This window comes from Procambarus clarkii, chromosome 6, assembly GCF_040958095.1.
Source record: "Procambarus clarkii isolate CNS0578487 chromosome 6, FALCON_Pclarkii_2.0, whole genome shotgun sequence".
In the NCBI taxonomy this organism is placed as follows: domain Eukaryota; kingdom Metazoa; phylum Arthropoda; class Malacostraca; order Decapoda; family Cambaridae; genus Procambarus; species Procambarus clarkii.
Genome location: NC_091155.1, coordinates 7,357,442 through 7,374,982, shown reverse-complemented (window position 1 = coordinate 7,374,982; position 17,541 = coordinate 7,357,442). Strand labels below are relative to the sequence as shown.

General features: G+C 48.2%; 1 protein-coding gene across 3 annotated transcripts in view; it reads left to right on the top strand.

Annotated features, from left to right (window-relative positions):
• Positions 1–17,541, top strand: part of LOC123754081 (uncharacterized) — a 419,143-nt gene that overhangs the window by 177,667 nt on the left and 223,935 nt on the right. For all 3 annotated transcript variants that reach the window (XM_045736239.2, XM_045736241.2, XM_045736238.2), the window contains one exon: positions 7,768–7,908. In XM_045736239.2, the coding sequence (XP_045592195.2) occupies positions 7,768–7,908 (141 nt within the window). The remainder of the gene's footprint in view (positions 1–7,767; positions 7,909–17,541) is intronic.

Genomic DNA, 17,541 nt, shown 5'->3' with positions numbered 1-17,541 from the left:
CATTTTCTCTCTGGATCGCCACACTAAGGCGCTGAAAGAGAAAACTGGCAGCTCTAGGGTCTCTAGTTGTTTCAATTAGCTTGAACCCCAGCTCCTTCAAAAAACTTGCAGCACTTTTACCCCAGGCACCAAGTGTGTCTGAGGCAATGGGGACAAAATTGTAGTGGTGATCAAGGTCTCTGTATTTACGTGACTTGGCTGCTTCCCGGTGACTGGCAGCACCTCCTGCCTGTGCAGCACTGAAGTTAACAAAGATGTTGGCTAAAGTTGAAACACAAGTGTAGTCCCACACCAACTGTCTACCATTCTTCCAGGGGTTCACCTTGATCCCGTCTGGGCAACCGACAGGCTCATCAGAGTTGCGGGGCATTAGATAATGGGACTTTCTCTCTGCTGGACAACCGGCCATGGTAAGGCTTCTCTTGATAATGTCGTTAACCTTGCCGTGTCTTGCATGCCATCCTCCTGTTCTTTGGCAGAGAATATAAGGATAATTATACCTAATAAATTCATTAATTAATAATTAGAATTAACTTTTTAAAAACCTTTTTCTGGGGGGAGCCCCGTCGGCTCCCCGGAGCTATCCCAGGCTGATATGCTAATGTCAGACTTTGGCATCAGTCATGTGTATGGAGTTCTTAGGCCTACCGGGGACCACGGCCAGAACCGGGCCCCCTCAGAGAGGCAAGGGGAGCAATGGCCTATAGAAGCCCCCGTGTAGTTGGAAGCATTCTATGTCTGCCATCGACCGGAACAGGCACCCAGAAAGGTAAGCGCCCCAAAACAAACCCCTATTCTGGTTAAAATTGCTACCTAAAACCGAACTAGTGGATAGAACTCCCCAACTGAAAACAAGCAAACTAGTGTGACGTCACACACTGCCGCGCCGCTGTCTGCGCAGCTCCCCCCTCCCCGGGAGGGGGAAGGGGGAGCCCCAGACCCCCGCGCCGGCTACCCACACCTCAGTTCTTGAGGCTGATGCTATAGGCGATGGTCGTGTGCTCTGGCTCCGGTGTCGCTACTGCACTGTGCTTTGAGTGTGGTGTTAGTTTTGTGGGTGCGAGAGCCAGGAGTTATCTTCAGTACTCGGGCTGCATGCGCCTAGGGCTGCCTTCCCTAGGTGCCCTGTAAGTACTGCCCTTGGGGCTTGGGGCCACCTTCCACAGGCTCCTCGGGGTCTGCCTCTGCTGGTCCGTTTTACCTTTCGGTTTTTCGGCCGCCTGTTGGGCTCTTGGGTGTTCTGTTCTCCCTTGTTACCGGCAGGTAAGAGGCAGTTTGCACTGGTAGGGGCGCAGGGTGCTGCTCAGCTTGTAATTCCCGACATCGCGGCCGGCTCTGTTCCTTGGGGTTCGCTGTCCTCTTGCGGGGTTTTGTTTTTCTTTTTGTTTTTGCCTGGTGGGGGGTTCTGTCATTTTATTCAGTTTGTTTTTGCCCTTCCACTGTTCTCCTCGGTGGCGCCCCCTGCTAGGTCCCCGTGAGTGTACACGTCCCTGGGGTTCAGCTTTAGAAGTTTGCTTGGTAGTTTTGGGCGCCGGTTTGCAGCACCCTGCCTGGGACTACCTGAGCGCGAGTCCTCTTAAAGTAAACGCTCAGGACCCTGGGAATCCCCTAGGGGGCGCGTGGGTCCGATGGATGTGACCCCGGAGTCCCCACTCGCTGTGTGCGAGTTTGAGGGTTGCTCGGTCCCCTTGTCTCAGGGTGACCCTCATTGTTTTTGCCTCTGCCACGCTGCCTGTTGGGTCGGTGATACTTTCGACCCTGAGTCCTGTGAGTGTTGCTGCTTGCTTGTGACTCAATTTACCCAATCCTCTGATGATTCTATTCGGGTACAGGTGGCACGTGCGTTGCAGTCTAGGTTTCGTCTGTTGCAACGCGCTCGGTTGGTTGCTTCCCCGGATGCCCCGGGGCTGCCCCGCTTTGCTTTTCGAGACCCGGACTTGGGGGTGGGGGTCGCTTCGATCCTGGTTCAGTCCGCACCTCCTCGTCCTTCCCCTTCTGTTCGTTCTGGTCCCCCGCCCCTGCTTCCGGCCCCGAAGCGTCTGAGGGTTTCGGGGTCGGAGCAGGGGTTACTTGATCTCGAGACTCGGGCAGCTTCGGGGGTTGCCCCTTCCGGGGGGGTGGCAGAGGCATTCGAGTCTTGTCTCCCGGCCGAAGCTTCAGGGTCTGACCAGTGGGCCCCCCTTCCTCCAGCTTTTCCGGCTGCTCCGTCCTTGTCTTGTGGGGTCGGGGCTTGGGGAGAGGACTCGGCCTCGGGTCCTGTGGTGACGGACCTCGAGGCTGGGGAGGGGCTGACTTGGGGGCCTTGGGCCCCGCTGGACCCCGCCTGGGTTTTTCTTCCCACTGAGCGGGGCTTATTGTTACAAGGAGTGGGGTTTTCTTTCCCCCCCTCTGCGTACGAGTTGGATTTGGTGTCGGCCCCTCCCCGGGTACGGTTCCGTGTTCCCCCGGGTACGTCGGTTCCGTCCTTCCGGAGGTTTTCGGCTTATCGCATCCAACCTGGTGTGGTGCGAGCGGCCTTTGCAGCTTACCTCCTGCGTGACCCGGATTATGCCTCGGAAATGGATCCGTCCACGTTCAGGTTTGGGACTTCATTCCCTTTCTGGCTCCGTTACGAGGTTCCGGAGTCGTCCTGGCTAGCAGACTGCCCCTTGTTTGGTCTGGATTCCTGGCATTCTTTGTCGTTCCCGCACGCTTGAGTGGCGGGAAGCTTCCACGGTGCTTCAGGATTTCCTGGGGGGTGAACTTGAGTACCTGAATGAGTGCTTGTTTGCCCCTGCCCTTCCCCGCGATGTGGGCGTTATTCAGCTCCATGTGCAGGTTCCCTCCCTTTCGGCGGCGCTCGTGGCGGAGGACTTGCGCGCTCGGGGCCTTTTGTGTTCGGCCTTGCGGTTCTTTTCCCTCCTGGAGCTGTCTTCGGATTGGCTCGTGGAGGATGTGGGGACGCTTGGGTCAGTCCCGGGGTCCGGCACCTTGTCCTCGGCTGCGCGTTCGTCGGCTGCCTTGTTGAAGCTGTTCACGCCGATTTTGCGGGATGCGGTTTCCCTGTTCTATGCTTCCCGTCTCGCGTGTCGGCAGGCGGTGCTGGGTTCCTCCGTGGAATCTGCTTGGGCTCTGGCTCTTAGGCGTTCTTCACCTTTTTGTCCTCTCCTGTTTGGGGAGTCGGCTGTCGCGCAGTTTATTCAGGCTGCGTCGGCGGCTTGTCGTCCGATGTCGGACTTGTTGGTTTTCCGGGGGTCCCGGGGTGGGTCTTCCCGGAAAGGTCGTGCCAGGGCTCGGGGTTCCTCTCGTCGTGGTAGGCCTCTGGTGTCAGGTTTGGGGTTGGCTCCTCCTGCGGACCCTCCCTCGTCTGGTCGGCGCGGTGTTCGCGCTGTGCGGGGTTCTGGGTCTCGTAAGGGTCGCCGGCCCTTTCGCGGTTTGCCCCTTTGACGGGGCGATGGGGGGGCGGCTTGCGCTGTTCGCCCGCGCCTGGTCCCACGATTCGTGGGCCTTTCGGGTCGTGTCTCGCGGCCTGCGGTGGCGTTGGGTGGCCCCTCCCCCCTTTGGGGGGTCGGGGCTGGCAGGGCAGGCTTCTTCCCCTGCGCTCTGTCGAGTTGTCTTGGAGTGGGTACGCTTGGGCGTCGTCGAAACGACGTCGTCCCTCAGATGGGTTTCCCGTCTGTTTCCGGTTCCGAAACGGGACTGCGCGGACCTGCGGTTCATTCTGGACTTGTCCCGTCTGAACCCCTGGGTTCATTGCCCCTCCTTTCGGATGACTACGCTGTCTCAGGTTCGGCTCCTCTTGGAGCCGGGAGCTTGGATGGTGCCCCTGGACCTCCGGGACGCTTATTGGCATGTCCCGATTCATCCGCGGTTCAGGGACTGGCTCGGTTTTGTAGTGGGGCGTCTGAGTTACCGCTTTCGTTGTCTCCCGTTCGGGTTGAACCTGGCACCTCGCGTGTTCACACGCCTTACACGGGTTGTGGTGGCTCGTTTGCGTCTCCTAGGTGTTCGGGTGTTGGCCTACCTCGACGACTGGCTGGTTTGGGCTCCCAGCCAGTCAGCTTGCTTGCTAGCCAGGGATTTGGTTCTTTCCCAGCTCGCCGGGTTCGGGTTCTTGGTGAACTGGAGGAAGTCCCATCTGGTTCCCTCTCAGGTTCGGACTTGGCTGGGTCTCGTGTGGGACTCTCGAACTGCCTTCTTGTCTCTCCCTCCGGAGTCTCTCCTGCGGCTGCGGTCCCGCCTTCGTCTGTTTCTGGAGGGCCCTCGGGTCACCCGGCGGTTGCTCGAGGGGCTGTGCGGGAGCCTGAACTTCGCGATGGTGGTCTACCCGCCGGGTCGGGTTTGGCTTCGACGGCTGTTCTGGTTCCTTCGGGGTTCCCCCTTCCGCCTCTCTCGCGATCGCAGAGTTCGACCCCCGGGGGACTTGCGTCGGTTGCTGCGTCACCGGCTTCCTCTTCGGGTTTTTCGGGGTTCAGTGCCTTGGCGCCTACCCGAGCCCTCGCTCGATGTGTACACGGATGCGTCGTCTCTCGGCTGGGGTTTTGTGACCAGTGCTCACCAGGCCGGCCAGGGGCGTTGGGATCCGTCCTTCCGTCGAGCTCACAGTACGGTGCGGGAGTTCGCGGCAGTGTGGTTTGCTCTGGGGAGGATTCGGGTGGCCCGCGGATCGACGATTCGGCTCCATTCAGACTGCTCTCCGGTGGTTCATTGCCTGAACTGCGGGGGTTCGATGCGTTCCTTGTCTCTTTGGGGTTGGTCGCTTCGGGTGACTCGTCTGCTGAGTTCTCGGGGTTTGGCTCTCCTGGCGGTTCACGTACGGGGCGTGTCCAACGTCTTGGCCGACGCCCTGTCTCGCTTCGTTCCCCTCTCCACGGAGTGGACGGTCGACGACGAGTCCTTCCGTTGGCTTTGCCAGACGTTCGGGCGCCCCGAGGTGGACCTCTTCGCGTCGGTGTGGTCGCGGCGTCTTCCAGTTTATACGGCGCCCTTCCCCGATTGCGAGGCCGTCGGGGTCGATGCCTTTCGGCTCGACTGGTCGAGGTGGGGGTTCCTGTACCTCTTTCCCCCGGTTCGGCTGTTGCTCCAGGTCCTGACTCGCTTAGAGACTTACCGGGGGAGAGTTGTCCTTCTGGCCCCTTGGTGGCCGGCCCAGCCTTGGTTTCAGGCGCTGGTTGCTCGGTGTCCGAACCCGAGGGTTTTCCCGCGGCTCCGCCTCTTTCAGCAGATCGGGCCGGTACGTCACGTAGCTGGTTCGATCTTCTCCTCGAGTCTTCGCGTATGGTTTTTTTGACTCGAGTCTATCATCATCTCTATGGTGATCAGGTGGCCTCCTTGTTGGTGTCCCACCTGAGGGCTTCTTCTCGGCGGCAGTATGAAGTTTCCTGGCGGTCCTTCCGTTTCTTTTTGCGTCTTCGTCGTCTTAGCTCCTTGTCTGTTCGGGTGGTCTTGTCCTTCCTCTCGTGGTTGTTTCAGGACCGTCATCTTATGCCTAACACTGTCGCTTCGTATCGTGCGGCGCTGGCGGAGCCGCTTCAGCTTGCTTTCGGTATCGATGTTACGTCTGCGACGTTTCGCAAGCTGTCTCGTGCATTGTTTCACCTCCGGCCTGCTCATGCGTCGCCTGAGCCGTCCTGGTCTTTGGACAGAGTGCTCGCTTTCCTTTCATCTCCTCGTTTCGTTGTGGCCCCTTCGGTCCAGGATTGTTTTTCCAAGGCACTTTTCTTGTTGGCTTTGGCCTCTGGGGGTCGGGTAGGGGAGCTTCATGCTCTCCTCCGGCGCAGGGGTTTCTGCTCTTTTGGTCGTGGTGATAGTTTTGTTCGTTTGCAGCCGTCTCCTTCTTTTCTGGCGAAGAATGAGACTGCTGCGTTCCGGAGGGGTCCATGGGTGGTTGATGCTTGGTTGGTCAGGCCGGGGGTGCATCATGTTTTGTGTCCGGTTGCGGCGCTTCGCCGTTATTTGTGTGCCACAGCTTCTGTGTCCGGGGACGCGCTGTGGGTTGATCCGGTTTCCCTTCTTCCCTGTTCGCGGGTTCGGGTCTCTCAGGTCGTCCGCAGGGTTATTAGGTCCAGCCAGCCTGCGGTCTATCCCCGTGCCCATGACGTTCGTAAGTTCGCGGCTCTTGCTGCCGTCTTTGGGAATATGTCTTGGTCTGATATTCGGGCGCGGGGATTTTGGCGGTCGAACAGGGTCCTGGCTGCTCGTTACCTTGTGAATGTCCCTGGGCCTCGTCGGGCCTGTGTTGCTTTGGGTCGGCGGTTGCAGCCAGTTGTCTCGGCTTCGAGTTGAGGGGTGAGCGACGACCGCCTCCCGGGTAAGTCCCTCTTTTTCTGTCTGTGGGTAGTTAGCTCCGGGGAGCCGACGGGGCTCCCCCCAGAAAACCAGCGTTGAATGTAATGAAACGCCATTTTCTGGGTGAGTCCCGGAGGCTCCCCGGCATCCCTCCCTCCCTCCGGTCGGCGGTTTTTCGCGTTTTTGACATCCAGCCTCAAGAACTGAGGTGTGGGTAGCCGGCGCGGGGGTCTGGGGCTCCCCCTTCCCCCTCCCGGGGAGGGGGGAGCTGCGCAGACAGCGGCGCGGCAGTGTGTGACGTCACACTAGTTTGCTTGTTTTCAGTTGGGGAGTTCTATCCACTAGTTCGGTTTTAGGTAGCAATTTTAACCAGAATAGGGGTTTGTTTTGGGGCGCTTACCTTTCTGGGTGCCTGTTCCGGTCGATGGCAGACATAGAATGCTTCCAACTACACGGGGGCTTCTATAGGCCATTGCTCCCCTTGCCTCTCTGAGGGGGCCCGGTTCTGGCCGTGGTCCCCGGTAGGCCTAAGAACTCCATACACATGACTGATGCCAAAGTCTGACATTAGCATATCAGCCTGGGATAGCTCCGGGGAGCCTCCGGGACTCACCCAGAAAATGGCGTTTCATTACATTCAACGCTGTTTTTTTCGCCGTTACAATTTCTCAAAATACGTATTTCAAACATAATTTAAAACGTGCCCAAAACAATGAATTGTTGTTTTTAGGACGTTTTGAAAATGCGAAAATGTTTAGTGGGATGCTACAAAAGCTATTTATCCCTCGGTCACTGCTGTGTCCCCTAAGGATTTCAGAGGCCCCACCTGTTGCCACAACCAGTTGTTACATATAGCCTGCATTGCTTCAAGTTTATTCCAGACCGGAGCTGTTTCCTGATTGGATTCTCTTGCTAGTCCCCTTTTGGCTGGTTTAGCTGTTGTTTCTGAATCATTTTGGACCTTTTCTCTAAACTTTCACCATTTTCTGCGACTCTGCATCTTTCGGCTGATCAGCCCAGAGATGTTTCTGTTTGGTTTGAGTCTACATGTCAAGAGCTTTTAATTCTTGTACAATTTGCAGGTGGCTGATCTCTTGTTGTCTCAAATGTGACTTTTGTAGCATTGATGGTATGACGTTGCTTGGCACTCCTTCCAACCTCTTTTGTCTATTCGTCACATATCCTATGTTTCTGTTCTGGTGGTCCTTTCATTCTTCTCTTAACTGTTTGCTGACCAATTTTTCAGACCAAATTCTGCTGTCTCATATCATTTGACCTGTGTGAAGACATTGTTGTTGAAGTTTAGTGTCGATGTTTTGTCTGCACCACTTCACAAGTTGTCTAGGGTGTTTTCTAACCTTCATCTTGCTCATTCTCCTGAGCCAGGATGAGGGATAACCTTTGTGCTTGGTAAGTCGTATTAAATTATTTCAGATTTCATTAAACATGTTTTATTTCTATTAGTGTATCCTGAAATTAAATCTTTCTTTCCCTTTGTAGAGTAGCAGAAAATGTCGAAGATCTCAGAAGATAAAAGCCATTGCTAGGACTGAACTACCAAAATTACTAATTACAGAAGAAGCAGATTTAAGTGACACAGATTTTCTCCACACATTTAGAGTCACAAAGTCTGTGTATCAGGTAATTTGTTTTTTAATTGTAAATGTAATATATAATTGTCATGTAAAATGTTTGTATTTTTTCTGGGTAGACCCCATCAGTTGCTCTCCTTACATAGTGGTACTTAGTACCCTAGCACCGTATTGGATACACCAGGCTTCTGTGACAGTTTCCTCCTATCAAAGGCAAGTGCCATTTCACGCTGACTTGCCTTCTATATAGGGAAGCCAGATATCACCTAACTATTGAAGTGAATTCCCTATAAAAGAGGAAATGGTCACTAAGCTACCCAAAACTTACTCCAAGAATGTTTGGCAATTCAAAACTACCAAACTGCAAATAAATGAGAACCTTCCTTTCAGAACTTCCCCAGGCCAATTTTAGACCACCTGTCAGCTTTCTACCTAACTACAGTAGTACCTCGAATAACGAATTTAATCCGTTTCGTGTTCGTCATGTGAAACAGACGTCATATAAAACAAATGTCCCCATATAACCACTGTGATGCACTGTGTTTATTGTGAAATTCACCCAGTGTGCATAACATCAAATGTTCCCAAAAAATAATTTTTCTTTGTAAAATGATAAATTACCTTCCCTGAACATGTCTATGCAAAAATAATTACCAAATTCCACTTACTTTGGCTGTGAGGACGTGGACAAGGTGTGCTGTGACGTCATCAGGGGCTGGTGGCCCGTGTGTGAAGCTCCCAGACACAGTCGCCCAGGCCATTCAAGCACTGCGTGTTGCCACAAATATATTTTCAAATATATTTTCTATGTACTGTATTTCCAATGCGGTTTTATTTGTTTCTTATATCTTATATGATGCATATTTGTGACCTTTAAAATATGTATACAGTAGAATGTTCATAATTTTCCATGGAACTGATACATGTGTCAGTAATGTGTCCACAATAAATGTTTATTGTCACAATATTACGTGGTAAAAATTCACTAAAATTACAATATGTACAGTTTCACATACTATTTACACAGTAACACACTGTATTACACACTCAGTACTTTGGAGGTGCGTAATAATCAACGAAGTAGTCCATGGTACATAGCACAACTTTGCTCTCGTTGCACCAGCTACAGATACATTTTCGCTTCCTGTTACATCGTTCATGTGTGCTTGCAAATAATGCTCTCCCGTGCACCCTTGGCTTTAGTCCTTGTAGGTGGTATGTAGCCAAGCTTGTAAAGCGTAAGGTAGTATTGAAACGATTATAGGAAAGGCTCAAATTGTAAGGTAGTCTTGAAAAGATCGCTTTTTAAGGTCCCACACAGGAAGAGATTCAGCTAGCCTCAAAAAGTGTTCGTCAGTAAGGAAGAGATTCAGGTATTCTTGAAAATATCTATGGAAAACACCACCATGGAAGCCGCTAACACTGTTTATCTATGCTACTTGTATCAGATGCATCATCACTGAACGCAGAAAACGATTCATCTATGTATCATCTATATAAATTGGAGATGGCAAGGGTGGGGTTCAGAGCTACAACTGGATACGCTCGCTGTATCATGTACATAGGTGCTGTATCACTTGCATCTGACCGTTTTGTTAAGTCCTTATTGCGCATAGCTTCACCAATATTATGACCTTTATGTTGTTCAAACAATAAGGTCTGAATTTCACTGACTGTCTTTCAACACCGTATCGGACAGGTGTTTGGGAGCCAGAGGCACGTGTGCCACAAATGGTTGCTCATTCAGTACTAACCCAGCCAGCAGCCCTAGTCTTTCATATTCGTTATAGCAAAAGGTTCGTTCAGTGTTTGTTGGGTAAGCTGCTCCATTATGATGATCTTTCTTTGTTTCAAATGTGTTCCATTTGTTTTGTATGTGTCACTTACGTCTCAATAATGGAGCAGCCTACCCGACAAACACTGAATGAACCTTTATGGCATTTGTCAATTTTTCAAATTGTTTCAACAGTTCTTTTCATTTTTTTATTTTTTTATTTAAGAAACATGGAGCAGCCTACCTGTAGACTACCGAACGAACGTTTTTGACATTTGTTGTATATCAGAAATTTCATTTCTGCTTTTTTACAAAAACGTCAATACTTTGCAACATCTCAGCAGTCACCCCTTTATATCCTAGCATCTTTAACCCTTAAACTGCGCATCGCATCATATGATGCTATGACCAACTTGCAGTAAATTGCGCATCGCATCATATGATGCTTTGGAGTACTACGCAAGATTTAAACGGCCCGCGGATACACGGGGTTCACCACACCTTCATCAGGGCTCTTGCAAACAGACGCCATTTTAAAAAAAATCGTGGGCTAAATTGCCGGGTGTTAGGGGCCTCAGTATTGAGTGAGCTACCAAGCCTGACACACGCAGCATGAGCTCACAGCACTGCTGTTCAGCTTGTGACCACAGCATTGCCTAAAAATGCCATAATATACTTGTTCATGCTATTATGCAGCGATGATATTATTACAGAAGACCCCCTGAGTGTGATAAAACTGACCAGGGTTCTGATAATAGCAGGATTGTGGTGATATTTAGCACTGTGCTCCATGGAGGGAGGAGTAATGCTGTGGGAGGGGAGGGTGGTGGCGTTGTCTTCTGACTGTGTGTGGCCATCTTTTATTGATTGCCTTCACCATATCAGCTTAGTGGTTCGCTATGGTGAACACAAATGTAGATACTTATATATAATGTGTGTATAGAGGGTATATACAGCAAGAGGATTAGGTTGGGAGCCGCCATTTTGGTGAGGGCGGCGTCGTTGTCTGCACGACTTATCATGTTGTTTACTAGTGACCACGATGGTCTTTGGGCACCATACCAGTTTACTTGTACAAGTATTGTGAATAAAACAGGTAGATATTTATATATAATGTGTGTCTATAGCGTAATAACACCACAAACAGTATTGTTGGAGGAGAAATATTAGTGCGTCTGGCCTTGAGGGCGACAGCCATCAGCTGACTGTGTGAGGTCCTACATCTTTGTGCCTTTACTCACCATACAAGCTTAGATGTGCAGTTATGTGTGCAGTTATGGTGAATAAAACATATAAATACTTATATATAACGTCTGCATATAAAAGCAAAAACAGTATGGTTGTGGGAACCTGACCTGTGAGATTTATATTTATTTAATTTATATGAATTTATATTTATGTTAATTTATATACTTCGATAGCAATTTGTATAATGATAAGTGGACTGTATTTCTGCAATAATCTCATAATCTCACAAATCGATCCTCTACACAGTAGGGGGGGGGGTTTATATTAATTTAATTTATATATATGCAGCCAATCAAACTACAGTATTAACTACATACATTGAAAAGGTTCCTTATCTTATAGTACAGCAGGTCTTAGTCCACCAGGTATAACCAGGATGTAGAGACCACATTTTCCCTCTTTGAGGTAGCTTCCATCACCCTGGTAACTGATGCACAAAGCATGCTTCCTCGTCTTGACCTGTCAAAAGGGCGCTAGCTGTAAAGCCAGAATCCTATATATGACAAGCTATATCAGAGAAAACACTATACATGGAACAATGAAGACCTGGCTTAATTACCTTTAGTATGAGGCGATCTCGTGATCTAACCTGTTCACCCTACCCAATGACATTAATGGCCACTAATGATAGATAAACGGGTTTCGGAAAGACACTTAACTTGAATTTGTTGACAGCGTGTGATAATGGTACACCTTTGGTTTCCATAACACTTCGTCCAAGTAAAATTAACAGGAGCCGTATTTGCTCCCGTGAGCCTCTTTGGTCTAGTATAAACAATGGCTGCCCCTCCTTCCTCACTGACGCCTAGCTTACATTGTCCAGATGACAGTAAGTGATAGAAGGGTCACATTTACTCTACTTTAATATTGATAATTAAGTTAATTTATATGAGATGTTTTTATGATGGTAAAGTCCAAAGACTAATGTATTTAAGAATAATTCCTACCATAATAGGTGGTGATTTATAATAGTATGTGGTGATGATATCCCGTTTTCTTTAGACGGTAATTCCACTACAAGTTACGTTTTCTATGGGTAACTTGTTTACACAACACAGCAATATTATGTCTGTATGATTATTAAATGGTGTCGGATTTTCCGACAATGGTGGCAAGTCAGGTGAGGTGAGGGAGGGAGGGAGTGGCAGCCAGTGACAGGCTGCCACTGCCACTCAGCATACCAACTTAGTGGTTCATTATTTTGAATATGAATGTAGATACTTATATATAGGGTCTGTATATAGTGAATAAAAGCAAAAACATTATTGTGGAAGGAGAATGTGGGCGAGTCAGGTGATTTGAGGGAGGGAGGAAGTAGCAGCCAGTGGCGGGCTGCCACTGCCACTTACCATGCCAACTTAGTGGTTCGTTATGGTGAATACGAATGTAGATACTTATATATAGCGTCTGTATATAGTGAATAATAGCAAAAACAGTTTTGTGGGAGGAGAATGTGGGTGAGTCAGGTGACTTGAGGAAGGGAGGAAGTAGCAGCCAGTGGCGGGCTGCCACTGGCACTGCCACTCACCATGCCAACTTAGTGGTTCGTTATGGTGAACAAAAGATGCAGATACTTATATATAACCTGTGTATATAGTGTAATAACCGACAAAGTATTTGTTCACTGTTTGATGAACATAATTGAATCAACAATATGCACACCATATTTTTTAGTATGGCAATGATTCACTCATTTTATTATATAAATATATCACACTACACACTATTGAATAATTTTACAGCAAAAAAAACTATGAAAAAACAATCAGAGAAATTGAAATAATTAGGTAATTATCTCTTTGTGCCAACTCCGGCCTGATAGCTGGCGAGCAACAGACAGTCTGGGACGCACGCTGAGTCAGCGCTTGTTTTTTGCCAGACTTCCCCGCCCTATAGCGGGCAATATATGCCACTTACGATTTTTTTATTATTTTTCCCATGATCAGTGAACACAGATTAACAGGTTAGGAAGAAAAATATATATTTTTTTTTTGTATGAGCCTTTGGGTGTCAAATAGTATATAGCAATACGCCATTTAACCCTTAAAGTGCGCATCACTTCATATGAAGTGTAAATCGTTTTACCAGTCAACTGCGCTTCACTTCATATGAAGTGTATGGGTACCGCGCACGATTTGAATGGCCCGCGGTGTAGCTGGGGGTCCCATACGCTGCCCAGGGGCTCTAGTAAACAGCGGCCATTTTGAAAAAAAATCCAGCTCACGCTCCGATGGCATGGGAGGCCTCAGTTTAGCGAGAGTCACCATGGCGAGCGCACGGTCAAATGCCTCACGGGCACGCACCACTCAGTCCCTCACCCCAGAGCAAATAGCCCACGAATTATTCTCTGAAGGTGAAGAAAGTGTGTTTGACGATTCAGACAACGATGAGGATTATACACAGTTGTCGGGTGATAGTAGCAGCAGCAGTGAAAGTGAGAATGACCGCCATGCCATGGCGAGGCCTCTACGCTCACCCATGCCTCCTCGGCCAGTTTCTACCCCAATTCTACCACGACCTCACAGTTCCTGTGGATATTTTCTGTTTGAGGGTGACGAGTCAGAGGGAGGTGACTCCTTTTCTGGGTTTAGTGACTCAGATCAAAGTTTTATTGAGCCTGTGGCTGGTACCAGTGGTGTAACTGGGCGAGAAATTGTCGCGTCAGCAGCATCTCGCCCGGCCAAGCGCCACCGCATGGCACCACATGAGGGACCAAGACCCTCGTGTTCACGTGCACCCACCTCACGTGCACCCACCTCACGTGCACGTAGCCGCCGTGCTTCTCGCAGACGGTATTCAGCTCCTGGTCGCCGGTATGCATCGCTTCCTCGCCGTCTTTCCTCTGCATCTCGCAGGACGCCTGGTGTACTTGAGTGGAGTGATGGTGACGATTTTATTCCTAATATTCCTCACTTTGACGATAAAGATGTAGGGATTACAAACCTTTTCCCTAATCAAGGTGAGGACATGGCTGAGATGGAATATTTTACAGCATTCTATGATGAACCACTCATGGAATACATTGTACACCAAACGAACCTGCATGCTGCTTACCTGATTGAGAGGGAAATCACAGAATTTTCACGACTGCAGCGTTGGAAAAATACCACAGTGGCGGAAATGTATGTGTTTTTGGCACTCTGTTTGTTGATGAAGCACTGTCACAAACATGCAATAAATGACTATTGGAGCAAGGACAAGACAATACCAACACCTTTATTCGGGAAATATATGTCACGAGACAGGTTTCAGATACTCCTCAGGTGTCTACATTTTGGAAGTGTTCAGGACCGAACACCTGATGATAGACTGTGGCGAGTGAGGCACTACATGAACGATGTTATTGGAAAATTCAGAGATTTTTACGTACCAGCACAGAAGCTGGTGGTTGATGAATCTCTCATACTTTTCAAGGGACGTGTTCCATTCAAACAGTACATTCCCTCAAAACGAAACCGATTTGGCCTGAAATTTTTTGTTCTTTATGATTGTGAGACAGGATACGTGTTACACATGATTCTGTACTCGGCTAGTGATGTAGACATTCCCGGTAACGACGAACATGGATTCTCGGGGAGTGTAGTGAAGACCATCATGGCTCCGTGGATGAACAAGGGACACATTTTATACACAGATAATTACTATACAAGTCCCTTGCTAGCTCGGTTCTTGCTAGAAAATAGAACCGGATTGGTTGGTACAGTAAAGCCACAACGAAGGGAAATGCCTGTGTTTGACAACGACATTGCAGTTGGTGAGTGTCAGAGAAGGAAAAGTGATAACATTCTGTCAGTTCGGTGGAAAGACAAAAGAGAGGTGAACTTGTTGACAACAATTCATGATGGAACAATGGTGAACAGTGGGAAAGTGAGCCATAAAACAAACGCACCACTATATAAGCCAGACTGTGTTTTAGACTATAATATCAACATGCGGTTGATTGATAAATCAGACATGATGATTGGCACTGCAGAGTGTGTGCGGAAGACATGTAGGTGGACGAAAAAAGTGTTCTTCCATCTTGTGGACATGAGCATGCTGAACTGTTTCAACATGTACCTTGTGAGAACTGGACGTAAGCCCACTTTCCGTGACTTTGTATTTGATGCTGCAATACAGTTATTAGGAAAGTTTGCAAAAGATGTCCCAGGTATTCAGCGGCCCATCATAAACCCACTGTTGCAGCATGCTGGTACTCCACGCCTCGCTCACACTGAAGGCTTCCTAGCACACAAACTTAAGTATTTGCCACCTGGTGTGAAGCGTGCAATAGCCCAACGTGATTGCTTGGTGTGTAAAACAACGACACGTAGAGACAAGAAACGGAAGCTTGTGCAAACATGGTGTGAAACGTGTGGTATCCCATTATGTGCTGTCGACTGCTTCAATGACTACCACAGTCTAGAAATCTTCTAAGTGTGCTTCAAAGTGTGTATAGCGTGTGCGAGTGTGTAAATATGTAAACATATAAGCAGAACATATAATATAATAGACTGTAATGACATATTATATTGCCGTAATTGAAAACATTTGTGTGCGCCTGTGTATACTCAAATATGCAACAATTATTGATACAAAATATGTTCAAACAGTATTTGAAACACAATTAGTGAAAAAAAATTAGATAAAATGCGCTTAGACATTGTAAATAAATAGCGCGAAAATATATTTGTGGCAACTCTGGCTGTTTGAGGACCGCGCGCAACACCTTCCGGGCGTGTACTGCATGAGCGAACATGCAGATTGTGACGTCATCACTGAGCTTTCCGGCTCTATTGCAACAAAAGTAAGTACAATAGAATTTTTTTTTTATTTTTCCCGTGATCAGTGAACAGAACTTAACAGATTAGCAAAAAAAAAAAAATTTTGTTTTTTTTTTCAAAATGACATGCGCCTGTGTGGATAGCAGGATATTAGACCCCGAGCATGTTAAGGGTTAAGGGTTAAACAAGAACAACATAATTTATGTGCATTGTCAGAGGCCTCTGAGAATGTGAAAGAAGCAGTGTGACCCCACCATGTGGTGTTGACGTTACTCAAACGAGCGTTCGCCATGCAGGATGATCTGACTCCGATCGAGACGTTCATTACCCAAAATGTTCGCCTTTTGGGGCGATCGTTATGCGAGGTACCACTGTATCTTATCTGGAACACTAATAGATAAACTTTTTTGGCGGAAAGCCCCGTTGGCTCCCTGAAGCTATCCAAACTGACATTTGCAATATTAGTTTGGGGTCATCAGTCATGGGAGTTCTTATGCTTACTGGGAACTTTGAGCCAAAACCTGGTACCCTCAGAGAGGCGCAGGGAGCAATGGCCTATGACCACTCAGAGATCACAAATCATTCTGCTAATTTGCAAGTCATTATTTTGGGGTTTCTCCTATGCATTTCAGGCCTTATTTTCAATGCATCACACATGTGCATATTGGTTATGTTGTAAGTCCCTTGGTCTGTGACTTCATTAACCTTTATTTGGGCTCTTCTTCCATGGTGCCAAGAGTGAAGACCATTAACCAATACCTGAGTTTAACATATTCTGTGAGGTTTTCAGTACCCTCAGATTAAAAATGTACAATGTACCCACCAGTCTCCTTTCAAGACTGAGTAGTGCTTCAGGACTTGGTTGACAAAGTGAGCATTAAAACTGGAGGTATTATTAAGTTTGTCTGATTGTGTGTTGTTGTGCTTAGCTTTGACTTTTGCAGAGGTCGGTGCACCACATCTACAGCCAGGTGTGCACTTGGGAGATGTCAAGATATTATTTCATTCATTTCATGGCCACTCAAACCTTTTTTTTTTTTTTTAGATATATACAAGAGTTGTTACATTCTTGTACAGCCACTAGTACGCGTAGCGTTTCGGGCAGGTCCCTGGAATACGATCCCCTGCTGCGAAGAATCGTTTTTTCATCCAAGTACACATTTTACTGTTGCGTTAAACAGAGGCTACAGTTAAGGAATTGCTCCCAGTAAATCCTCCCCGGCCAGGATACAAACCCATGACATAGTGCTCGCGGAACACCAGGCGAGTGTCTTACCAGTACACCACGGAGACTGCTTTTCTTTTCTTTCAGTCACTTGGTTTAATGTGTCAAGTCTGATTGAACCATTAAGAAAGGAGCTTGGTAATTACCTAAGTGTAGTTACAGGATGAGAGCTATGCTCGTGGTGTCCCGTCTTCCCAGCACTCTTTGTCATATAACGCTTTGAAACTACTGACGGTCTTGGCCTCCACCACTTTCTCACCTAACTTGTTCCAACTGTCTACCACTCTTTTTGCAAAAGTGAATTTTCTTATATTTCTTCGGCATCTGTGTTTAGCTAGTTTAAATCTATGACCTCTTGTTCTTAAAGTTCCAGGTCTCGGGAAATCTTCCCTATCGATTTTATCAATTCCTGTTACTATTTTGTATGTAGTGATCATATCACCTCTTTTTCTTCTGTCTTCTAGTTTTGGCATACTTAATGCCTCTAACCTCTCCTCGTAGCTCTTGCCCTTCAGTTCTGAGAGCCACTTAGTAGTGTGTCTTTGCATCTTTTCCAGTTTGTTGATGTGCTTCTTAAGATATGGGCACCACACAACTGCTGCATATTCTAGGTTTGGCCTAACAAAAGTCGTGAACAATTTCTTTAGTATATCACCATCCATGTATTTAAAA